The sequence below is a fragment of the Mesoplodon densirostris genome, chromosome X (assembly GCF_025265405.1).
Source record: "Mesoplodon densirostris isolate mMesDen1 chromosome X, mMesDen1 primary haplotype, whole genome shotgun sequence".
Taxonomy (NCBI): domain Eukaryota; kingdom Metazoa; phylum Chordata; class Mammalia; order Artiodactyla; family Ziphiidae; genus Mesoplodon; species Mesoplodon densirostris.
In genome coordinates this window covers 28501976-28529183 of record NC_082681.1, presented here as the reverse complement: position 1 = coordinate 28529183, position 27208 = coordinate 28501976, and the positions used below count along the sequence as shown (strand labels likewise).

The window sequence follows — 27208 nt, the reverse complement described above, 5'->3', positions numbered from 1 at the left end:
GCACCTAGAGCCCGTGCTCTGCAACAAGAGAAGCCACCGGAATGAGAAGCCCACGCACCACAATGAAGAGTAGCCCCCACTAGCTGCACCTAAAGAAAGCCCGTGTGCAGCAACGAAGACCCAATGCAGCCAAAAAAATAAATTAAAAAAAAAAAAAGGCTAATCTTGAGGCAGAAAGTAGGATGCATTAGAACAGGAAGGCACAAGAACGATATAGGAATTATGGGGCAATGATTCAGGTGAATGACATGAAGATCTAAATTTAGGGTAGAACCAACAGCTCATGTGGAAAAAGTACATTCCAGTCAGTTGTAAAATTAATAAGTGGGACTACATCAAACTAATGAGATTCTGCACAGCAAAGGGAACAATAAATAAATTGGAAAGGCAACCTACAGAATGGGAGAAAATACTTGCAAACCATATGCAGCCATCCCTCAGTTCTGTGGGGGATTGGTTCTAGTATCCCCATGGATCCTAAAATCTGTGGATGCTCAAGTCCCATATATAAAATGGCAAAGTATTTGCACATGACCTATGTACATCCTCTCATATACTTTAAATCATCTCTAGATGGCTTACAATACCTAATACAATGTAGATGCTATGTAAATAGTTGCTCACTTGTGGCAAATTCAAATTTTGCTTTTTGGAACTTTCTGGAATTTTTTCCCCCGAATATTTTTGATTCGAGGTTGGTTGAATCCGCAGATGCAGAACCCGAGAATATGGAAGGCTAAATGTATCTGACAAGGCATTAATATCCAAAATATATAAAGAACTTATACAATTCAATAGCAAAACAGCAAATAATCCAATTTTTAAAAATGGACAAAGGACTCGAATATATATAAGGACTCGAATATATATATTTTCCAAAGAAGACATATTAATGGCCAATAGGTATATGAAAGGTGCTTAACATCACTAATCACTGGGGGAATGCAAATCAAAATCACAATGAGATATCACCTCACACCTGTTCGGTTAGATATTATCAAAAACACAAGAGATAAATGTTGGTGAGAATGTGGAGAAAAGAAAATCCTTGTGTACTGTTGGTAGAAATGCAAAATGGTACTGCCATTTTGGAAAACAGTATGGAGGTTCCTCAAAAAACTAAAAATAGAACCATCATATGATACAGCAGTCCTACCCCTGGGTATATATCCAAAGGAATTGAAATCAGCATCCCAAAGAGATATCTGCACTCCCATATTCACTGCAGCATTATTTACAATAGCCAAGATATGGAAACAACCTAAATGTTCTTCAGTGGATAAATGGATAAAGAAGATGTGAGATTTTATATATACATATATATATATATATATATATATATATATACACATATTACTCAACCATAAAAAAGAAGAAATCCTGCCATTGGCAACAACATGGATGAATCTGAAGCGCATTATGCTTAGTGAAATAAGGCAGACAGAAAGAAGTCGATTTCATGGAAACAAGAATAGAATTGTGGTTGCCAGGGCTGGAGGGAGGGGAAAATGGGGTGATGTAGGTCAAAGGGTACAAATTTTCAGTTATAAGATGTTTTGAGGATCTAATGTACAGCATGGTGACTATAGCTAATAATATGGTAATGTATACTTGAAAAATGCTGTGAGTAAATCTTAAGCATTTTCACCACACACACACACACACACACACACACACGAGTTGACTGTGTTAACTATGCGAGGTGATGAATGTTTTAATTATCTTGATCTTGGTAATCATTCTACAATATATATGTATACCAAATCATCATGCTGTATACTTTAAATATATATGATCATATTTGTCAATTATGCCTCAATAATGTTTAAAAAATCACATATTATCTGGGAAGTGTAAAACTGGATTACCCTGAAGAATGGTACAAATATCAACTAACTTCAGATTATTATAAATTTTAAAAATCTTATAATTTCAAGCATAAATACTAAAAACTAAAAATTTATTTTTTGAACTAGCATAGAGAAAATAATACTGAGATTAAAAATAATTTATCTAAACAAAGGTAAGAAGGGGAAGACAGACTAGATGGGACAATTAGAAAACATAAAAGAAGATGGAAGATAAATTTCATATATCTATATCTATAATTAAAAATAGGGCCTCCCTGGTGGCGCAGTGGTTGAGAGTCCGCCTGCCAATGCAGGGGATACGGGTTCGTGCCCCGGTCTGGGAGGATCCCATATGCCGCGGAGCGGCTGGGCCCGTGAGCCATGGCCGCTGGGCCTGCGCATCCGGAGCCTGTGCTCCGCAACGGGAGAGGCCACAACAGTGAGAGGCCCGCATACCGCAAAAAAAAAAAAAAAAAAGAAAAAGAAAAAAAAAAAGAAAGAGTAATGAGCTAAACGTTTGTGTTAAAAGGTAAGAACCACCATTCGGAATTAAGAAGTAAAATCTAATTATGTTTCTTACAAAAAACATATCTAAAATATAAAGAGTTATTTATAATAATAAAACAAATTATTTCCCCAGGAAGAAAAGACAAAAAAAAAAAAGAAAAAAAAATGGAAGAAGACAATGTAAAGGACAGTTCTATAGTAGTGCTTCTCAAACTGGAATGTGTAGGGACTTCCCTGGCGGTCCAGTGGTTAGGACTCGGTGCTTTTCACTGCCAGGGCCCGGGTTCAATCCCTGGTCGGGGAACTAAGATCCTGTGAGTTCCCAACTAATGCCCATGCTTCGTGGTCCACAGCCCACATGCTGGGAAGCAAGGTTCTGAGGACCCTGGGAACCTACGTGTGGGGAATGAGGCGGGGTGGTCAAAATTGTAATTTTGTGACTTAGTGACAGTAGCAAAAACAGGAAACCTAGAAGGAGCTGGTTAGTATGAGAGAATGTTAGTGTATCAGGTCTTTATTATTTCTTGCCATATTTTCTAATTATTTCAGCTGTGCTAGCTTAATATAAGTTTCTTGGGATTCTTTATTATGTGGTGGTGGGGAGGGAAGAGAGAGAAGCAGGGGAGCAAGAATTAGTTTGCCTTGATTTTAAGCAAGGAGGATTACATCTCAGGAGGGCAAGTTCAATTTGGCCTCATTTCACTCTGCCTTTATATTTTGCAGCCATCAACTCCTTTTCCACATCAAACACAGTTTAAAAACACACATGGTCTCTGTCCTTTGTGTTCACCCACTATAAAATTAACAGCCCATTAAGAAACACACCTGCAGTGGCTTTATTCAGAGGCCAATGCCTTGCAGCTTTTAACTCCCTAAAATACCTCCATTATTGCTTTCTGTGTTAAGGCTAAGAGTAATAACTATTTTAAGAATGTTCACTGTTAACTGTTAATAATAGATTTCAAATGCAATTTTGAACATAATTATGTACTACAGGACACATAATTTTGTGGAATTGACATTTATAATAAAATACGCCCTTTGAGATGATAAATGACCAACTGAGGACCTTATTTTTCAGTGGAAGTTACTTTTTTCCATGTGAGGCAGAACAGTTTGGTCCCTAAAGGGTTGATTATACATTTAACTCTTAAGGTCCTGGAGCGGACAAATCTCTTCAATCAGCAGTAATTAACAGACCATGTTTATGTGGACACGTCTGTTCTCAATTTAATGTTCAGTTTGTTCAACTGCTATCCTCATTAGGGGCTTTTATCACTTGTTAAAATGCATCATTTGGTCATGCAAACAATATTATAAACCTAAGAATTTAAAATGTTTTAGGTTTAGTTTCCCCAAAGAAGACATACAGATGGTCAAGAAGCACATGAAAAGCTGCTCAACATCACTAATTATTAGAGAAATGCAAATCAAAACATCAATGAGGTATCACCTCACACCAGTTAGAATGGGCATCATCAGAAAATCTACAAGCAACAAATGTTGGAGAGGGTGTGGAGAAAAGGGAATCCTCTTGCACTGTTGGTGGGAATGTAAATTGATACAGCCACTATGGAGAACATTATGGAGGTTCCTTAAAAAACTAAAAATAGAACTACCATATGACCCAGCAATCCCACTACTGGGCATATGCCCTGAGAAAACCATAATTCAAAAAGACACATGCACCCCAATGTTCATTGCAGCACTATTTACAATAGTCAGGTCATGGAAGCAACCTAAATGCCCATCAACAGACGAATGGATAAAGAAGATGTGGTATATATATACAATGGAATATTACTCAGCCATAAAAAGGAATGAAATTGAGTCATTTGTAGGGATGTGGATGGATCTAGAGACTGTCATACAGAGTGAAGTAAGTCAGAAAGAGAAAAACAAATATTGTATTAACTCATATATGTGGAACCTTGAAAAATGGTACAGATGAACCGGTTTGCAGGGCAGAAGTTGAGACACAGATGTAGAGAACAAACGTATGGACACCAAGGGGGATAAACCGCAGTGGGGTGGGGATGATGGTGTGCTGAATTGGGCGATTGGGATTGACATGTATACACTGATGTGTATAAAACTGATGACTAATAAGAACCTGCAGTATTAACAAACAAACAAACAAACAAAACAACTAATACTAAACTTTCTTTGGGTTATTTGTATGTATAAAAAAGTAAAATTCAAAAATTCAAAAAAAAACACCCAGCATGGCACATGACAAGTGCTCAATAAATGATCGTTATTATTTGTATCTAGAAATGTCATCATTCCTGGTGCTGTGCAATGTAGATTTTCGCCATAGTATTTATTTAGCTCATTAACAGCAAATAAATTCACTTTGAAATAAAAAAAAAGTGACAAAAACATGTTTTAGGTTCAGCAAACAGTATTTTAAAGGTGCTGTGAACAGTCTCCAATGAATATAGATTCTGTCATTTTAAAAAAATCAGGACAAAACTGGCTGATGGACATTAACCTTTATATATGAGCTTTACTGAATGCTACACCATCTCTCCCTTCTGTATTTTATAGCATCATATATTGCATAATAAGGCCACTTAAATGTTATTCACTAAATCTAAAGAAACTCGTGAAGTTGTGTTGTTGGAGTTTCCTAGTTATTAGCATTACCAAATATCCAAAGCATATATACATGTCATTTATAAAAATGATTTTAAAAGAAGATGGTCTTACTCTTTGAGAGCCTGCATCACAGTTAAGACAAGGTAGGTAAAGAGACGTGACAACATGAATGAACATGTGGGCTATAACTTAAATAAAAATAGCAAAGCAAGCTTTTTGCAGTGATTTGGTATTAGAGAAATCTTCACAGCTTGCAGATGGAAAATTTCTCAGCACCTAACCTTTTAGAGCTTAGTGCATCAGAAAGGAAGATATCTCCCTGTTAGCAATTTACTTCACTAAATAGACTGTTCCTTTTTCACTTCTCTCAAAATTAGTTATGGATTACAATGTAGTGATTATTGGTTAATTTATTATTTCATTATTTTTCTTAATGTACTTCAAAGGAGGAAACTAAAGAGAAGGAAATTACATGCAGAAAAACAACATGTAATGTGATTTCATGATAAAATTCTGCATCAATATAGGTAAGTGGAATAATTTTGGACAAACTTAACACTGATTCTGATCCTTCATTTGCAAATCGTCAGTGGCAGAGTTAAAATACAGCACTAAGGTACAGATTTCGTTTTAATTATCATTTTAATACTCATGTTTTAATTATCATTTAATCACTTATTTTACTGAAGCATATCAGAAGGCCCAAGAGGGTCATATTCTTCAGTAACAGGCACTTCCTTGCACAAATCCAAGATGAAGTGCAGATAGCCACGGATTATATCAGACTTTGAAGTACTGTAGCTATCACAGTCTCACCAATATCCACCAATTTAGTTTGAGCTAAACACTCTCTTTATAGGTTGCAACACAGGCATCAACTGCAGAGTAGGAAAAAACAATGGCAGATAGGCTGGGTTGAAGGATGGCAAACTGATGGTGCAAAAGGAGAAGGTCAAGCTACCTGAAAGATAAAATACAGAGGCTGGAATTGGTGACAGACATCATATGTAGTAGTTCTACTGACTAAACCAAAGCTTCATTCAGACACATACCTGACTACTAATAACATGATTTTAATAGCATTGTCCTTATAAGAGAGGGGGTAAATAACTGGACATATACATGTATTTGTTTTTTCTACTTAATATAGCTAGACTGGATTAAATGATTCTGTGCAAAACTCAGTGGGACATTAGTAGAAGATACTGACACATGGTTATTTAAAAGATTCCACTATCAGGTCCTTGTGTAAAAATGACTAGGTTAAAGGCTTTGGTTGTGTCCATAACAGCAATCTTAGAAGTCTTTTAAAGACATCTGCAAATTCCATAAAAAGTATCTAAGCTAAAAAAGTACCGTTTTAACTGAAGGGAATGTTGTCCAAAGAGATGAAAAAGAAATATGCCTTAAGATTCTATTTCCCCTTCACTTCATCCTATAGCACAAAAGACACAATCAAGTGGCTTTGGTACGTCTTTCACCTGAATTAGTCCTAGTGTGTCTCTCATGTTTTAAGTACCATCTTCTTTGTGTTCTTTCAAATGATTGTTTCACAGTAACAAGTCATTGTGAAATTTAGAATAACAGTGCTTGGAGCAAAATGGGCCTATTCCCTGTGATCAAAAGGTGTTAAGAGATGAAAAGGGGATGGGGAAAAACCTAACCTGTCCATCTATGTGGCTTTGTATAATTTTCCTTATACGAACCATTGAAGAAAAGTATGTATTCAACTCTCACTTTCTGGATGGTGTATTACACATGCCTTTTATATTGTTATACCCAGGAGTATGCAGGAGAAAGAAAAGGAAGAATGAACCTTGTACATAGTAGGTGCTTGGTAAATACTGTTTCAGTGAATTAATAAAATAGTAATCTTGATAATTTATTTAGTACTGTTGATCATTTATTTTGACATTTCAGTACAAGGTTTGGTGCGAGGAAGAATTGAAATCATCTACATACATAGACCTTTGGGAACTGACTGTGAATAAAATATGTTCAGCAATGAAATACCTCTGTCTTACTGACAATGATAATAGCTGATTTTGTAGAAAAGTCCACTAACTAATCTTACACTTGAGAAATACACTACTGTATAAGTGTAAATAGTTATGTCCACACACTGACAGACTTCAGATTCCAGTACAGTATCTTATCGAGTATTGCATACATCTTCTCACACAGAAATAAAATGGCATTGTTAAAATCTTACCCTTAATTAAAGGACTAATTTTGAATTGCATTTTGACTCTATAGATCTATTTTTGAACACATATCAGCATTATTCATAACAGCCAAAAAAGGTGAAAATCCACAAAGATCCATCAACTAATGAATGGATAAACAAAATACGTTATATCCATACAGTGGAATATTATCATACAATGGAATATTATAAAAAGGAACAGGGCTTCCCTGGTGGTGCAGTGGTTGAGAGTCCACCTGCTGATGCAGGGGACATGGGTTCGTGCCCCGGTCCGGGAAGATCCCACATGCCGCGGAGCAGCTGGGCCCGTGAGCCATGGCCGCTGAGCCTGCGCGTCCGGAGCCTGTGCTCCGCAACAGGAGAGGCCACAACAGTGAGAGGCCCACGTACCGCAAAAAAAAAAAAAAAAAAAAGGAACAAAGTAGTGGCACATGCTACAACATGGAGAAACCTTGAAAACTTTATGTTAAGTGAAGGAAGACAGAAAAGAAAAGGCTACACATTATGACCGCATTTATATGAAATGTACAAATAGGCAAATCTATAGAAACAGAATAAATTAGTGGTAGCCAGGGGCTGGGGGAGAGCTGGGGATAGGAAGTAACTGCCAGTGCCTATGAAGTTTCTTTTTGGCGTGATGAAAATGTTCTAGAATTAAATAGTAGTGATGGCTACCCAACTCTGAATATATTAAGAATCACTGAACTGTAGACATTAAATCAGTGAATTATACAGTACGTAAATTACAGTTAGCCCTCCATATCCATGGGTTCCATATCCGTGGATTCAACCAATGGTGAATCAAAAATACTCAGAAAAACAAAATCCCAGAAAGCTCCATAAAGCAAAACTTGAATTTGCTGCACTCAAATATACAACTATTTACATAGAATTTACATTGTATTCGGTATTATAAGTAATCTAGAGATGATTTAAGGTATAGGGGAGGATGTGCCTAGGTTATACACAAATACTACACCATTTTATATAAGGGACTTGAGCATCCACAGATTTTCGTCCCTGGGTAGGTCCTGGAACCAATCCCTGTGGATAACAAGGGACAACTGTATATGGATGTACATACTCCTGTCACTTTAAAAAAAAATTCTAATCATACAACTGTATATCTCAACGAAGCTATTACAAAAAATATGGTTGGAAGGTATAAATTGCCATGTATAACCTACACACACATTCACACAAACTATCGTGCACTGTCGTAAGAGTTTTGATGTGTTTCTAAATGGTATTAGAAGGTCACCTGTTACCTAGAAGCTGAACTGTCTCCTGGCCAGTACTTTTAGGACATGTAATTGGTAGTTCACAGCAGGAATGCCTATTTTCTATATTTTATACAATGTTAGATGTTTGTTATATGTAGGTTACTATGATCACATCCTTCTGGACTTTGGGATAGTGGCAGGAGGGCAGGTCATGGCTCATTTTCTGTAGCTTCCCCCTTTGTATCTTAGAATATAAGTTCCCAGAGGACAGGACAATCACGTCTGTCTAAATTCTTGACATCTACATACCAGGCATTTAATAAAGACAATTATATTATGACCCTCCTATCCCATAGCTGAGAGTAATGAGGGGGTTACATATCTTCTTGTGCCAGGTCTTGGGAAAGAGAAGCAGCCAGCATAGGCACCAGTTCTCATGGGCTGTCATATTGTTACAGATTTTGATACATTTTGAGAATCCAGAAAATCTATAATTATACCAAATTAAAACTCTGTGACTTCCATGGTGGTGCAGTGGTTAAGAATCCGCCTGCCAATGCAGGGGACACGGGTTCAAGCCCTGGTCCGGGAAGATCTCACATGCCGCAGAGCAACTAAGCCCGTGCACCACAACTACTGAGCCCGTGTGCTGCAACTACTGAAGCCCGCGTGGCTAGACAGAGCCTGTGCTCCACAACAAGAGAAGCCACCACAAGGAGAAGCCCGCACACCACAATGAAGAGTAGTCCCTGCTCACCGCAACTAGAGAAAGCCCGTGCACAGCAACAAAGACCCAACACAGCCAAAAATAAATTAATTAATTAAAAAAAATTAAAACTTTTCTTCACAAATAAGTCATTACAGAGAGTAATAATAATAATAGTAATCATAATAGATGGTAACATCTATTGAACGTATTTTGTCTTCTTTTTGAACTCCTACCTCTTATTTCCACAATATCAAAGTGTCTCTCTCATACACAGTGTGCCATACAGCTGGTGTCAGTTTATCTCTGAGGCTCCTCCCTCCCCATCTCTCCCCCTGAGAGACTTTGTCCCTTTACCATCTCCTTTCTTACAAGCACCCTCCATGTCTCCCTCTCTATTAGTTTCTTATTCTGTATATTCAAACAACCACATGGCTCTCTTCTTTAATAAAAAAATGGAATAAAATGAAACAACTGCTCCTTCATCTAGTTATCAAACTATTTATATCCTTCCTTTCCTTGCCAAACTGTCTCCATCTGCTGCCTCTATTGCTTCATTATTCATTTACCACATAGGCTATTACCACCTGCATTTCCCCCTTACCACCCTATCATTCCAGTCTCCTAAACATGCGGTCTTTAAGGTCAACTAGGATTGATTTTTCTTGTTTCTCAAGGCTCAGCTCAAGCTACTTCTATAATAACAATCATCTTTTCATCTTCTTTCTTTTAAGCCTCTTAGTCACCTAACCATCTTATTTCTATTTCTGTACAACAGTTGGTTGCATGTTATTTTGCACTGTGTGTGTATGTATGCATGTTTCTTCCAGCTCTACTATTTAATAGGGACTTTCTCAAGGGCAAAAGCTATGTCTTCTGCTTCATTTTTTAACTTTCCACAGTACTTACTACAGTTAAAATAGCACCTTGACTCAAAGTAGCATCAAAAATCATGAGCTTCTACTCTATGTTTCTGAATACAAAGATTTCATTTTTCTTCCCTTGATATTATTTTAATGGAGGGTTTGAGGTGGTCAAGAGTCTCATACAATTCAACGTTTTACATGTATTCTTCCCTCTCCCTGGACCACTGGCAATGGCAAGACGGTATCCGTGTACAGTCCTGGTGAGGACACCTTTGGTAGGATATAAAATGGAAATAGGAAAAGGCAACTAAAATGACTAAGGGAGCACAGGAGCTACAAGTAGAGTACAGAAGTAAAACCAAAGACTCTTAGTATTAGAAAAGCAAAGGCTAAGAAAGGATTTGTGATTATTATATATGGGATTGCCAAAGTTATGAATAGGAAAAAATGCAGACTTGTGCATTAGATCCTGGAACCTCAGCACTTTATTTTCAAAAGTAAATTTTACATACTAGAGTTACCCTGACTTCACAAAAAAGCTACTAAGTGTTTGAACTTCCTCCAAAAATAATACAGGCCAAAAGATATAACTGGACACTCAACAGGATTAGATATACACATGGCTGATAAATTTCTACAATGGACTGCTTCTTTAAAAAAACTAAGACATTATAAACATGTTATGGGAAGATCCCGTAGCTGTCAAAGGACTACCCCAGGAGGATAAATATGTCATTCTATAGCATACCATTTAGTGCCTCTGTCAGGTGTAGACTCTTGGGGTAGAGGGACCAAAAGGCAAACATAGTTCATAGGCATCACAGGAAAGGTATGTTTAAAAAAAAAGTTAAAAAAAAAGGAAAATGAGGATTAAAATGAAACAAGAATGAAACGTAAAACATATATGGCCAAGAACATTTAACATGAATTTTTTATACTGTAAATAAGTTGGCCTTTTAGCATAGTGAACCCTTTCCATAAATCTTTTTAGAAGTCAGGCCTCCAGTATGCTTTAGAAAAGCTTTTGTTAAAACTGAGGTATATTGATAAAGTGATTTAATATAGTTGAAAACAAGTTGCAGCACTCTAGCTGGGACCCCTGAAACCTTGTGTTAGAGAAACATCTATATAGCATTATAGGAAACATTTACTGTAATTTACCATCAATCTTTAAAACTAATAATGTTATGCTCCCAACACTGCTGTCTTTGTTAGTGCATTACTACTATTTTATTCATGTGGTTTGTTGTGCTTATATGAATTATTCGCAATTCTACAACAATATCCTAGACTCTAGTATCCTCTAAGTAAAAGATACTGAAACTATGGGCTGACTCAAATGGCAACTGAGTGCATTTTAATATCCACAAGTCCTATGGACGAATATTGAAGAACCACAGAATTATAATGCAGGACTGTGTTCCATCTGAATGCACAATGATTACCTGGGTGGGGTTGGTGCAGTTTTTTACTTTGGTACCACAAAATGAATCTTCACTTACTGACTGGGTCTGTGAAATAAATATCGGTGAAACTGTAAGTAAATTTAGAATTCAACCTGTTATTCAGCGCCCACAACTGTTATATCATAAGTTGCCTCCAAATGTAACTATTCCGTAGGTGGAAAGAAAACAAAACAAAGCCAAAAAACAAGCAACACACACACACACACACACACACACACACACACACACACACACCCCTCTTCAGCTAAGTCTACAAGGAAAGGAGGTCAGAAAGGTGCATTTTGTGCTGTTGTTTAATTTTCAATTCCCAAGGGTACTTGTGTGTGTGCAAGTGTATGTGTTCTCCTTTGAGGAGGAGGGAGTGCTTGGGGAACCTAGATGTTTGGTGTGAAATGTAAGATTTGCAAAGTACTCTTAGGGAGAGGAGGGAGATACAGATGGCAGAGTAAGAGGACATGGAGCTCACATCCCCCTACCAACATATCAAAAATACATCTACATGTGGAACAATCCTCACTGAAAACTAAATGGAAACTGGTTAGGAGGACTCCTGTACAACCAAGGTTGTAAGAAAGATACACACATAATCGGGTAGGACAGAAAGAAAAGTCTCGGCTTTGGACCTATGCACCTGGGAGGGGAACTGGAGGAAAAGGGATATCACATAGGTGGATACCGGCCCTGGGGAGTGAGCAGGTCGAACCACAGACTGGACGTCTCAGTCCATGGGTACTATGCGGAGAAGACAAGCCCCCTTAGCTGTCTGGAGGACTGCTGGGTCAGATAGAAAGTCTGGTGAAGCCTGGACTCTGCTTGTGAGGTCTGCCCCAGCAGTTGCTGGGTTTCCTGAGACCACCATGCCATGCACCACAGCCTGAGCTGAGTGAACGCTCTGGCCCCACTCACTCCATGCCATAGCACGGCACTGGATCTGGGGCTGATATGACCGGGGAAAAGATTAGATCACGGGCCGCAGAGGTGATCCAGTGCGGGGGCGGAGCTATTGTTGACACTTACTTAGGCAGCGCCTCAGAAGCAGCCCAGATCTCTGACGGCAGCCGCTCTACTGCAGCTCACTACTCGATACATGCAGAGAGTCCAAGCGGGTCCCGCCAGACCTGTGGAGCAATTCCACAAGGGGGCAGGGGTGGTGGAGGCAGTGGGCAGTGATCAACTGTGAGAAACGAAGGGGTCTCGCACCCGAGGCTGCCTCTGAGTGGAGCCTCAGACACCTACACAGGCAGTGCATCAGACCTCTGTCTGCACATGGGCCCCGCTTATTTCAGCACTCCCCTCCTCCGGGGCAGAGGTCTCAGTGTGTGGAGAGTGAAAATCACATACTTGAAACAGAGCCAGCTCGAGTCAAACCCTTGGGGCTTCTGCTCCAGCAACTTGATTAGACCCTGCCCCTGACAGGGCGGTGATAACCACTGAGCAGAGAGGAAGTCCCACCTCACACCCTGAGCAGCTCTAGTTCCTCCATTTCCAGCCCCAAACCCTACCAAGGTGAGAGCTGCCAGCACACCCTGAGGAAAGATGTGATTTGCATCCACGTCAAATCCAGTCCTCCCATCAAAGGCGCTGGGCACAAGCAGTCTGTATGGGGCTGCTCCCACATAAGAACACTCCTTCAAGACCACAATAGGTAACTGTTTCACCTAAATTCATACAGATGGAGAAAGTTAAGCAAAATGAAAATGCAGAGGAACTACTTTCAACTGAAAGAGCAAGAGAAAAGTCCTGAAAAAATGAAAAATGAAACAGAAATAAAGTATCAGATAATAATTTATCAGATAAAGAATTCAAAACATTGGTATAAAAATGTTAACTGAATTATGGAAAAGAAATGATCTAAACAATGAACATTTTAAGAAGGAACTAGCCGAATCAGAAATGAATAATCAAAAGCTGAAACAAAAAAAAGTATTAGAATGAATGAATAGCAGACTAAGTGATACAGAAAAACGTATAAGTGGTCTGGAAGATAGAATAATGGAAATCACCCAATCAGAACAGCAGAAAGAAAAACAAATTAAAAAAAAAAATGAAAGCAACTTAAGAGATCTCTAAGATAACATCAAGCTTTCCAGCATTTGCACTATAGGGGTTCCAAATGGAGAATAGAAAGAGAAGGGGATCAAAAATGTATTTGAGGAAATTATGGCTAAAAATTTCGGAAACCTGAAGAAGGAAACAGATATCCAGGTACAGAAAGCACAGGGGGTCCCAAACAAGATGAGCCCAAATAGAGCCACAGCGAGAAATATCATAATTAAAATGCCAAAAGTTAAAGATAAAGAGAGAATCCTAAAGGCAGCAAGAGAAAAACAAAGGTTCACATACAAGGGAATCCCCATAATGCTACTAGCTGATTTCTCTGCAGAAACTGCAGGCCAGAAGGGAGTGGCATAATATATTCAAAGTCCTGAAAGGGAAAAACCTGCAACCTGAGATACTTTCCCTAGCAAGAGTGTCATTTAGAATAGAAGGACAACAAGTAATAAAATGGCAATAAGTACATACCTATCAATAATTACTTGAAGCGTCAATGGACTAAATGCTCTGATCAAAAGAAATAAGGTGGCTGATTGGATTAAAAAAACAAGACCCTTTTGTATGCCAACAAATTGGACAACCTAGAAGAAATGGACAAATTTTTAAAAGATATAATCTGCCAAGACAGAATCAAGAAGAAATGGACAATATGAACACAGCGACCGCTAGTAGTGAAATTGAAGCTGTAATAAAAAAACTCCCAGCAAACAGAAGTCCAGGATCAGACAGCTTCACAGGGGAATTCTATAAAACATATAAAGAAGAACTAATACCTATCCTCAAACTATTCAAAAAAAATTGAAGAGGATGGAACATTCCCAAATTCATTCTACGAAGCCACCATTACCCTGATACCAAAATCAGACAAAGACATGATAAAAAAAGAAAATTACAGGCCAATATCTCTGATGAATATAGATGCAAAAATCCTCAACAAAATATTGGCAAACCAAATCCAACAATACACAAAAAGAATCAGACACCATGATCAAGTTGGAGTTATGCCAAGGACACAAGGATGCTTCAAAATTCACAAATCAATCAATGTGATACACAACATTGACAAAAGGAAGAATAGAAATAGAAATCACATGATCATCTCAATAGACACAGAAAAAGCAGTTGACAAAAATTTAACATCCATTGATAAAAACTCTCATCAAAGTGGGTATAGAGGGAAAAAATCTCAACATAATAAAGGCCATTTATGACAAACCCACAGCTAACATCATACTCAAGGGTGTAAAACTGAAAGCATTTCCTCTAAATTCAGGAGCAAGACAAGGATGGCCACTCTCACCACTTCTATTTAACATAGTACTGGAAGTCCTAGCCACAAAAATCAGACAAGAAAAAGAAATAAAAGCATCCAAACTGGAAAGGAAGAATTAAAACTGTCACTCTTTGCAGATAACATGATACTTTATATAGAAAACCCTAAAGTCTCCACCGAAAAACTATTAGAACTAATAAATGAATTCCACAAAGTTGCAGGATACAAGATTAATATACAGAAATCTGTTGCTTTTCTATATAATAATAATTAACTATCAGAAAGAGAAGGAATAAAATATCTAGGAAAAACTTAATCAAGGAGGTGAAAGACCTATACTCTGAAAACTATAAACACTGATGAAGGAAACTGAAGATGATACAAAGAAATGGGAAGATACCCCATGCTCTTTCATTAGAAGAATTAATATTGTTAAAATGTCCATACTACCTAAAGCAATCTACAGATTTAATGCAATTCCTATCAAAATATCCATGACATTTTTCACAGAACTAGAACAAATAATACTAAAACTCATATGGAACCACAAAAGACCCTGAATTGCCAAAGCAATCCTGAGGATAAAGAACAAAGCTGGAGGTATCACACTCCCAGAGTTCATACTATAATACAAAGCCACAGTAATCAAAAAGCACAGTACTGGGGCTTCCCTGGTGGCGCAGTGGTTGAGAGTCCACCTGCCGATGCAGGGGACACGCGTTTGTGTCCCGGTCCAGGAAGATCCCACATGCCGTGGAGCAGCTGGGCCCGTGAGCCATGGCCGCTGAGCCTGTGCGTTCGGAGCCTGTGCTCCGTAACGGGAGAGGCCACAACAGTGAGAGGCCCGCATACCACAAAAAAAAAAAAAAAAAAAAAAAAAGCACAGTACTGGCACTAAAACAGACACATCGATCAATGAAATAGAATAGAGAGCCCAGAAATAAAACCCATGCACCCATCGTCAATTAATCTATGACAAAGGAGGCAAGAATATACAATGGAGAAAAGACAGTCTCTCCAACAAGTGGTACTACGAAAACTGGACAGACACACGTAAAACAATGAGATCAGAACATTTCCTCATACCATATACAAAAATAAACTCAAAATGGATTAAAGACCTAAATGTAATACCTGAAACCATAAAACTCCTAGAAGAGAACACAGGCAGAACATTCTTTGACATAAATCATAGCAATATCTTTTTGGATCTGTCTCCTAAGGGAAAAGAAATGAAAGCAAAAATAAACAAGTTGGATACAAAAATAAACTCAAAATGGATTAAAGACCTAAATGTAATACCTGAAACCATAAAACTCCTAGAAGAGAACGTAGGCAGAACATTCTTTGACATAAATCATGGCAATATTTTTTTGGCTCTGTCTCCTAAGGGAAAAGAAATAAAAGCAAAAATAAACAAGTGGGACCTAATCAAACTTAAAAGCTTTTGCACAGCAAAGGAAACCAGTGACAAAATGAAAAGACTGCCTATTGAATGGAAGAAAATATTTGTAAATGATATGACCAACAAGGGGTTAACACCTAAAATATATAAATAGCTCTTACAACTCAATATAAAAAAAAAACAAACAACCCAATCAAAAAATGGGAAAAAGACCTGAACAGACATTTTTCCAAAGAAGATATACAGATGGCTAACATGAAAAGATGCTCAACATCGCTAATTACTAGAGAAATGCAAATCAAAACAACAATGAGATCTCACCTCACACTTGTCAGAATGGCTATCATCAAAGTCTACAAATAATCAATGCTGGAGTGGATGTGGAGCAAAGGGAATACTTATACACTGTTGGTGGGAATGTAAATTGATGCACCCACTGTGGAAAACAGTATGGAGTTTCCTCTAAAAATTAAACCACCATGTGATCCAGCAATCCAACTCCTGGGTATACAAATGGAAAAGTGAAAAGATACATGCACCCTAATGTTCACAGCAGCTCTATTTACAATAGCCAAGACATGGAAGGAACCCTAGTGCCCATCAACAGATGACTAGCTTAAGAAGATGTGGTATGTATATACAATGGAATATTACTCAGCCATAATAAAGAATGAAATACTGCAAGCTGCAGCAACACGGATAGGCCTAGAGAATATTATGCTTTGTGAAATAAGTGAGACAAAGACAAATACTGTATGATATCACTTATATATGGAATCTAAACAATAATACAAATGAACATATATGCAAAACAGAGGGAGATTAACAGATGTAAGAAAACTAATGGTTACCAGTGGGGAGAGGGAAGTGGCAAATTAGGGATATGGGGTTAAGAGATACAAGCTACTATGTATAAAATAGATAAGCAACAAAGATATATTGTATAGCACAGGGAGTTATAGCCATTATCTCGTAATAACTTTTAATGGAGTATAATCTGTAAAAATACTGAATCACTATGCTGTACACCTGAAATTAATATAATATTGTAAATCAACTATATTTCAAAAAAAAGCTTTTTAAATAGAAAATGCGGAACACTATGGAGACAGGTGAGAAGATTAAGTATACGTCTGAAATTACGTAGTGATGGCAACCAGAATGTTTTAGAAAATAGATGTTAAGGATACAGCAAGATAAAATTGATAAAACATGGTGGATATGGTGACTATATTGGTAGTGGGACTAGAAAGGGTATAACTAAAGATGACTATCCACATGGGGAAGATATGGTAATGTATGTAGTGGGAGAATAAAAGACTTCAAAGAAATTACAAGGACAATAAAATATCAATTAAAAAAACAGTGCAGAAAATGGCAAAAAAAAAAGTATTCTTAGGGAAGGGATGTGACTATTAGCATTGAGATCTTTAATCAAGACAGCTGTTACTTAAACAACTGGCCTTGAGAAAAGAATTTTGTAAAAAAGAAAGAAAAGACCCAAAAAAGGGTGCTGAGATAACAGTAAAGAGATTGGATCCTAATCTCAGCTCTGCCTGTAGTTATGTCTATTATGCAAGGCAAGTCACTTAACCTTCTTGTGTTCTCCTTTTCAACTATAAAACAAGGGTAACAATAGCTGCTACAGCATAAAACTGTTATGTGGATAAAAGACATTAAAGTATTCTGAAACTGCAAATGCTTTCTAAGTGCATACGATTATTGTTATATACATGTCAAAAACCGAAACTTATAATGCAGAAAACTGGGAATTAATTATTTGAATGACAACAGAATTCTCTGCAAGTACTTTAAATGGGAAGATGCGGTTTACAAATTTTACAGACACACATTTCCACCACTTCCCAGGAGTATATCCCCTTTTGCAAAAATAGGTCAACTTTTACTTGGAATGGCTAATTGATCAAAGGAGAAGGAAATGACTTAAATCTGCATAACACCCATAGTCCATTTACTGCGCTTTTCCTGATACCCTCCCTTAACTGACTCCCCTCACATCTTTTGTTTACAGATGAGATGGTATCTAAGGTGATGGCTCGGGTCATTTCCGGGAGGTGCTCAGTTTTCCTGGGTCTCTCCCATGAAAACAGGAGATGCACATGTTATTTAACTTGCTTGTTTTTCTCCTAATTTATCTTTCTTTTTATTACAAGGGGGTCTCAGCCAAGAACCTGAAGGGTAAAGGGAAAATTATTTTTCCTTCCCTGCAAAGCCAACTCCCTTTTTTTTCAGAGGAGAAACTGGAGCCCAGACAGGTGAAGCTATAGTCACAGTTTGGTCCTGGCTGAAGCATCTTCACGACAGGCTATAGATTGTGTCATATCAATCGACTATACGTTGTTTACATGGTCGTATATTCAACAGACATTGACTAGAAAATGTCTTTTTTTTCCTTCAACTTTGCGGAGATAGATTTTGTAGGATGAACTTAAAAGAAATGTCACTTCCTCCCAAGGCCAGCCTTTTGCAAAAATTGTAAAGGAGATAAAGGTTGTCTTTAGTGTCCTTTAGTTTTCTGTCTCTCCACCCACCCTTTTTGTTCCTGGGCATCCAACCTGCAGGAATTCAGTACCCTCATCTACCCAATAAACTTCTTCCTCATTCAGACTGTTACTGACAATGTTGGATTTTACCTGAGCCCTATGCCCCTGGAAAACAGAGTTGGTTAAGAGATTACCCCGACCTTTTGCTTTCAGATATCCTTCCACCCTTTTATGATTTAGGAAGTGGCTTACCACAAAACAAACAAATAAATAAGCAAAAATAACCAAACTGAAAACCCTTTTCCCGAAGACTTATTAGAGAAGGCTCTCTGTCCATTCTTTCTCAGCACTCCCATAAGAACTGCACATGACTCCTTTGTTTACCTGTGACAAGGCCAAAACAGACCTTTCCCCTTTTGCTGGAACCTGCTGAAAAACCAGATCCAGACCCTCCAATTTCCCGTTCTTTCACAAATAATTATCGGAGTTTAGAACTGTTTGTTCCTCTTCAACTAGCTAGACACAGAGAAAACATTTCCTGTTCATCTGACTCACTGAGATTTGCCCTGAGTACAAAACAATTCCAACTGTAAATCATCCCGCTTGTAGCTCATGTACTCCTCCTATAAAAGCCTTAGGCAAAACTGATCTTTGAACCTGGGGTGCTCTCCCTATTGCAATAGCCTGAATAAAATTAATATTCTTACCAGCTCAGTTTCTGTCTTTGATTCCCCCTTAGAAAACCTCTTTAGGAATTTACATGTTTAGATTGTGTTGCATTATTACAATAACAGAAGAGAAAACAGAAGAGGTGGAACCAGGAGTCCTTGGTTCTAGTTCCAGTTCTCTGTGTGTTTTCTTTCTTTCTTTCCTTTCTTCCTTTCTTCCTTTCTCCCTTTCTCCCTCCCTTCCTTCCTTCCATCCTTTATGGGTGTGTTCAGTCTTTGTTTCTGTGCGAGGGCTTTCTCTAGTTGCGGCAAGCAGGGGCCACTCTTCATCGCGGTGCGCGGGCCTCTCACTGTCACAGGCTCTCATTGCGGAGCACAGGCTCCAGACGCGCAGGCTCAGTAGTTGTGGCTCACGGGCCTAGTTGCTCCGCGGCATGTGGGATCTTCCCAGACCAGGGCTCGAACCCGTGTCTCCTGCATTGGCAGGCAGATTCTCAACAACTGCACCACCATCCCTGTGTGTTCTTGACCTCTCTGGACCTCAGTTTCTTCATCTTTAAATAATGACATTGGATTTGATAATCTTTAAGATTTTAACATTCTATACTGGTTGATAAGTTACACTGTAATTATTTTCATTTCAATTTATGGACCTTACATGACTCAGGTCTAGGAACAAGTCTTTCATTTGTTCATATCTTCTGCTCTGTTTAAACCAGCTGTTACCTAATATTTACAAGTTAAAGAGAAAGAGTGAGTTATGACTAGTTTATAAGCTTCTAAGGTAGTAGGGCCTGTTTTAGTGCAATACTTTCAATTTTACATTAGTGAACAATTGATAACTGATTTTTCTGGTAGATTCTGACATATGGTTGTGACATATCTTCTTTTTGAAATTAAGTTTAAATTATTCAAATAAATTTTTAAAAGAAAATTTTAGCATACTAAATATATATAATCAAATACACTTTTTCTTTCATTTTGAAAATTAAGTGGTGAGAAAATTCTTTAATCTAATGAGAAGCAGATACATATAGCTACTGTTAATGGGGAACCAATTCCAGTAGAATTTGATTATTTTTAAAGTGCCATTCTACTTATCCATGCCTTTGATGATGAAAGTGATGATAATTTAAAAATAATATATGTTAAATTGGTAAGTAAAGAGAAATCAAACTTTAAAGAGAGAAAACATCTAAATCCTAAGGAGGCCATCATTCATAAAAAAGTTGATGTCAGTTTGAAAGCAGGATCTATAGTATCTAATAGGATGCCAATACAAGGTAATTTTCCAATCATCTGACCCAATAATAATTATTTTGCTAAATTAAACAATGTGCTTTACATCCATTGTCTCACTTACTCCTTACAGCCACTCTATGTGACAGGTACTATATTATCATCCATATGTTGCAGGTGAGGACACTGGTTCAGCAAGGCTGTGTCAATTAACTGCCTGAGGTTGGAGTGCCAGCAAATGACAAAGTCAGTATTCAAAGCCAAACCTGACTCCAGAGTCCAGGCTCTTAACTACAGTGCTATACTGTTCAACACTCTAAGAGAGTAAAGAAAACAGTGTAAAAAGAATTACCTGGTTTTCGAGTTTAGAATTGTATTTATGGGGTTGTGTGATGTCTAGAAAATTGTAAAAGGATACAGGTGACCAACTGAAAATATCCTTATAGTATATTACATCTTCTGCAAGGCTTGGTTTAGTATACACAGGACTTTATAAAAGAGGAGCTATGTTTTTACTTGGTAAGTAATACACAGTAAAGACCTAATATAATACAACAGAACTATGATGTGCAGCTATTGTTAACGTTTTGTCCAGACTTCCATAAAAAGTCAGTTTAAGATAATAATTTGGTATATATGGCATCAACCTTTAATGATTTTTCTTAATAAAGAAATTGGTTTGGCCTGCTTGTTGTTGTAATTGAGCAGAAACTTAAAAACATTTTCCATTTATGAAACTTGTCACAACACATTAAAATACAGAATTTACCTAAAATCTATCATGAATAGACACTGGGGCTTTGTTTTCAGGGCATAAAATGTCTTTTGTGGTTTTCATATATGTTTCATGTGTGGATTTCAGTATAATGCAGAAGTTAAGAGACAAGTCTCTGGAATCAGACCACCAGTTGCTAGCTCTGTGACCTTGGGCAAATGACTTAAACTCTCTGTGCTTCTATTTCTCATTTGGAAAATGAAGACCATAGCATTACTTTCATGATATAAATACATGTTTAGTGTCTGGAGTAACCCTTGGCACATGGTAACTGTTTAATACAATTTAGTCATCATCATCAAACTATTTTTTGGAAAGGAATTCTAGAAATCTGAATTAGAATAAAAAATGAATATGCTCTGATGACAACTATGTGATGACCTTCTGCTGTCTTGTATGCTTCATTTTCATCAAACAGATAATTCATGATTTTCAGTGTGACTGGCAAAAAAAATCCCTAAGCATATGATACCAAATGGTGGCTCTTGTACTTGCAGATATAAAGGAATCAAATAGCAGGAGAGAAGGTAAGGGAGAAAATGTCCAAGTGTATTCAGACCCTTTCCTCTGCCATTTCTGACCCCTGCACTACCCTCAGCCCCTCTCAGCAGCAACAATGAAATTGCTGGGAAAGTTCAGCCCAGGCTAGAAATGGTAATTCTAAAGGACATAAAGCAAACTGCACTGTGAATTGAAAACTGGAATAAACCATAATGTTTTCCTGAACCCTAAGCATTAATTTTTACTGAAGCATAGACCAAAGCAAAGTTCCTTTTTCAAAAGCAAACAAAAATAAAACAAAACCCACAAATAACTCCGCAGAAGGAACTAAAAACACAAGAGTAGTCATTGAAACAACTATAAAAATCTCTTATTTTCAACTAATGAACCAAAACTGATTTTCCACCTCTATAAAATTATAAACTTCTTAATTTAAGGGTAGGGTTTGGGTCATTCATTCATTCATCTGTTTATATTTAATCTAAAAATGTTTAGGATAGTACTGGCTATACGTTTTGTTTTCAATTTCTACTTTTTGAATTGACATCCCGATATTTTACATGGCTCAAGGCCCTCTGTACTGTATCTTATATCAAGAGAAATCACAATACAAATTTCCAGTTATTTTCAATATTTGAATATTAAGACTAAGATCATTCAACATGAATAAAATGTTGGGACTGCTGGTACAGTACTGTGACATTTATTGTAAATGTCAGGTAGTTCAAGCTTATGTTGGTTAAATTTAAAAATTCAGTACTCAAAGTGCTTCTTTCTTTTCCCCAACTAGGAAGAATTCATGTTTCCCAACTAGGAAAAAAATTCATATTCCCCCACTTTGACATAAACATTCGCCCTTGTATTACACATAGAAGGCATTTTCTTATTATAAACAGAAGAAATTTCCATATACCCTTTGTAAAGTGTTATATATAAATGCTGGGCTTGGACACAGAGAACTTAATCAAAATCCCATGTTGTTTCAGGGTACTTATATGCGAAATGCAATTTCCATTGTATTGAAACCTCCATCCTGTAAATATTTATCTATTTTCAAAATTGCCAACATATTTAAAAAGTTTAATTGGTTTATATTCAAGGCACTAGAGAAAGGAAAATCTGCTTTCACAAGATATTTACATGTATTTATTCTGTCCACGTAGAGTATTTCTTTCGAGTGATCATGAAATTTAATGTGAAGTGAAACCATCCCAGGTTTGGTTCTAATGACTAAATTAGAAGAAAAGTAATCAATAATCAATCAGTCACTTTGATCACTGTACCTTTTTTCTCTGATTTATTGGAAACTTTTCCTCCAATTGGAGAGTAAGTGGTATCCATGGATTCAGTCCCTCTGTTCCCCTTGCTAACTCCATTTTCATAGAGCTGTCCTTCAGCTGGTTGCAACTGCCAAGTCAGGCCGAACAAATGTACTGCTGCAAGAAAACAAGCCATACATGAACTTATTCCAGACTTGTCAAAAAGGTCTCTAAACCAGCTGTCCCTTTCCACCTAAAAATGCCATGACTGGTTTTCTTTCAGTTAGGCCAAGCAACCTGGAGTTGATACCCACATCACACATGTAGCGACTTTCCCAAACAGTGCTTAAAATTTTGAGGCTGAAGCTATCCCAGTGATAGCAGAAATTGAAATTCTGGTTAAGCAATTACAGTGGGATTGGACTCTGCTCCTCAGTGTTGTGACCCCTTCCTCTTCCATTTCCCTTAGTCGTGTAACTCTAGTTTGCACATGGAAACCGCAGAGTAATGGTGGACAGGCTATCGCGAGAACATGAGAGACCTTCTCTATGGCCCTCGTTCAATTCAATTCAGCAAATATTTCCTGAGTGCCTAGTATGCATAAGGTCCTGTGATAGCTACTGCAGATGTTAACATCTAGATGCCTATTAGGGTAGGAGCTGGAAGTAATACAAGTATAAAATAATGATAATACACAGAATAATTGAGGTAATACAGGTTCAAATTGCTATCATAGGGCTTCCCTGGTGGCGCAATGGTTGAGAATCTGCCTGCCAATGCAGAGCACACGGGTTCGATCCCTGGTCCGGGAAGATCCCACATGTTGCAGAGCAACTAAGCCCGTGCGCCACAACTACTGAGCCTGCGCTGTAGAGCCCGCGAGCCACAACTACTGAAGCCCGTGTGCCTAGAGCCCGTGCCCCACAACAAGAGAAGCCACCGCAGTGAGAAGCCTCTGCACCGCAACGAAGAGTAGCCCCCGCTCGCCGCAACTAGAGAAAGTCCCCGTGCAGCAACGAAGACCCAACGCAGCCAAAAATAAATAAATAAATTTATTTTAAAAAATTGCTATCATAGAATTAAAAAATACTCAGTGTTGATCAGCATGCAGGAAAATGGGCACTCTCATACACTTTTTTTTTAAGTCAATCTTTTTTTAGATTGACAAATCTTTTTTTAGATTGCACGGGGGCTTTCTCTAGTTGCAGCGAGCAGGGGCTACTCTTCGTTGCGGTGTGTGGGCTTCTCACTGCGGTGGCTTCTCTTGTTGCAGAGCATGGGCTCTGGGTGACCAGGCTTCAGTAGTTTTGGTGCATGGGCTCAGTAGTTGTGGCTTGGGGGCTCTAGAGCGCAGGCTCAGTAGTTGTGGCGCACAGGCTTAGTTGCTCCACGGCATGTGGGATCTTCCCGTACCAGGGCTCAAACCCGTGTCCCCTGCACTGGCAGGCAGATTCTTAACCACTGCGCCACCAGGGAAGCCCTCTCATACACTCTTGATGTGAGTATAAAAAACCAGTCACCTTCTGGAGGGTAATGTGGCACCATTTATTAAGAAAACTTGAAATTTGGCTTAATCTTTTAGCAAACAATTCAATTTCTATGAATTAGCTATGAATGTGTACAAAACTACAAGTCTATCCATTGTAACATTTAAAAATGAGTAGAAAGTTATGATCAATCTAAATATTCATCAAAAGGAGATTAATTAAATAACTGATGATATTATAAATAATACAAGATTAAGCACTTATTAAATCTTATTGCAGAAGACTATGTAATGGCATGGGAAATATTTATGATGCATCAAATGAAAAACATCAGGCTACTAAACAGTATGAATAGTATGATCTATATTGTGTGTGTGTGTGTGTGTGCGCACGCACATGCGCACATATGTTGCTATGTGGCGAGAGAAAGGGCTGGAAGGATGTATTGCAACATAGTAACAGTATGCGGGGTTTATGCAGGATTTTAATTTTCTCTATGATTTCTGTATTGTCTATATTGTTTACAATGAACATGTGTGATGTTTGCCATCTGGGAAACAAAGAAATTTTTGTTTTAAAAGAAATGGTTTAAAGGGACAATAGATTAAAATTGGCTTGGTTGATCGGGGATGATTTAAAGAAGGAAGTAGGATTAGAGATAGACCTTGAAGGATATGTGGGGCAGGTGTCAACAATGGGTGGGGTGAGGGGGCAGGTTGAACAAAATATGACTTTGTAAAGCACAGGATGTATTTGAGGCAAAGGATGTTGATGGGGTTGGTTGGAGTTTAGCTACGTATAGAAGTTAGTGGAAGTAAAGGCTGGAAGGGTAGATAAGGGCCATATTGTGGGGGGCATTGAATGCCACACTTAGGTATTTGGATTCAATTTACTGGGCAACAGGGAGGCACTGCTATTTTCTGAGCAGATGAGGGCTATGATCAATTTTCTTTAGGAAGATTAATTTAATAGCAATGAGAAGCACTGACGGTTTCTAGGCAAATAAATGATATCATCAGAGCACCCTTTGTAGAAAGATAAACCCGGTAGTAGTGTGGAGAAGGATGGGTTGGAGGCCTAAAGATGTTGCAAGAACACAAATTGGGATGGCACTGCAATAATCTAGGTGAAAAATGATGAGTGTCTCATTTAGGGCCGTGGCTGTGAGAATGCCAAGAAGGCGATTCCTTAAGGAGAAATTGCATAAATGTCATTTCAGGATTTGGCAACAAGCTCTGTGTATGAGTGGGTGGGTGTGTGCTTGCACACTTGTGTATGTGTGTAGGTGTGCTAGGGATGGGCATAGGAAAGAGTGACAGAAAGGGAGGAATCCAAAACGGTTAAGGTTTTGAGCCTGATAACTGAAAGCACTGTGGAACCCTTAACAGAGTTAGGGAATTCACACTTAGCTCAGCACTAGCTACAAATAGTTGGTGCTGGATATGTGTTTGTTGAATGCTTACTAGTTGGTTTGGGGAAGGGTGACGTGATGGGAGGAATACAATGAATTAATATTTGGAGATTCCAGGTTTCAGGGACTGGTGGGCTATCTAGATAGTCATGCCAGACACAGGAGTTTGAAGTTCTGGAGAAATATTAGGTCTAGGGCAAGACTAGAATCACACATGCACATAAGCAACAGTTGAAGTGAGAGCAAATGAGATTACTGAGTGGAGAGAACGTTAGGAGAAAACAGTGCCTAGGACAGAAGGTGGGGACATCCTTTTATTTGTTTTCTTACTGCAATTTTCAAATCAACCAAATCTTACCAAAAGGCAAAAAAAAAAAAAAAAAAGGTGTATCTGTTCATAAGCCATCTCATATTTTTCTTTATGTTCCTAGGCAGACTGAAAGGGGCTAATTTATATGTCTAACACAAATACATAGCATATGAATTAGCAACCGAGAACCAGAAAGCTAGCCAGATAGCCTATTTAAAAATCATTCATCCACTTTTAGTTGAGCTAAAGAGATTTCTAACACCTACCTTCTAATTTATCCTTAAAACTTTTAAGCATTTAATTGGTTTCTACCCTTTTCTTTGGATTAAGGCCAGTACTGCCTGATGAATTTCTCTTGCAATTACTGGAAACAAATGAAACTCAAATGATACTGGTTTTGAATAAGGTACAGTATGGCATGCTAATAGAGCTATAGTAGGGACATCCCTGAGACTTCCTTGCCAAAAGACTCAAAGTACAGTTGGTTTAACATCCTCACTCCAATTAAAGGTATTTATCAGCTTTATAGAAAATTCAGTCTACTCAGTCCCCTAATAATTTGAATATGATGGATATTAGAAGCTAAATTGAAAATGTGTTTGACTTTCTTGGTTCAGTTACTTTTTTGAAATTAGATGGGCCATAAGGAACAAAAGGCATAGTAGTTCTCATTTTGCAGATCAAGGGGGCTATTTTATATACTTTATTTAAGTTAAGCCAGTTTCCTGAGCGCACTTAACAATGAGAGAGAAAATACATGTGCTGAGAATCACTTCAAAATAATAAAATAAGGTTTAATTTTTCACCATCAAATGAAATGGACTGCTTCTAGCCAATCACGACAGATAAAGAGGTATGCGCAATTAGTCAAATACCTTTTGAGGGTGGTAAAGCTT

The 27208-nt window shown here is 37.9% G+C and overlaps 1 protein-coding gene across 3 annotated transcripts in view; it reads right to left on the bottom strand.

Annotated features, from left to right (window-relative positions):
* TENM1 (teneurin transmembrane protein 1) overlaps positions 1-27208 on the bottom strand; it is a 596609-nt gene that overhangs the window by 278547 nt on the left and 290854 nt on the right. For 2 of the 3 annotated variants that reach the window (XM_060088152.1, XM_060088154.1), the window contains exon 6: positions 23129-23281. In XM_060088152.1, coding sequence (XP_059944135.1) covers positions 23129-23281 — 153 coding nt within the window. The remainder of the gene's footprint in view (positions 1-23128; positions 23282-27208) is intronic. The other variant, XM_060088153.1, reaches the window with a different exon arrangement.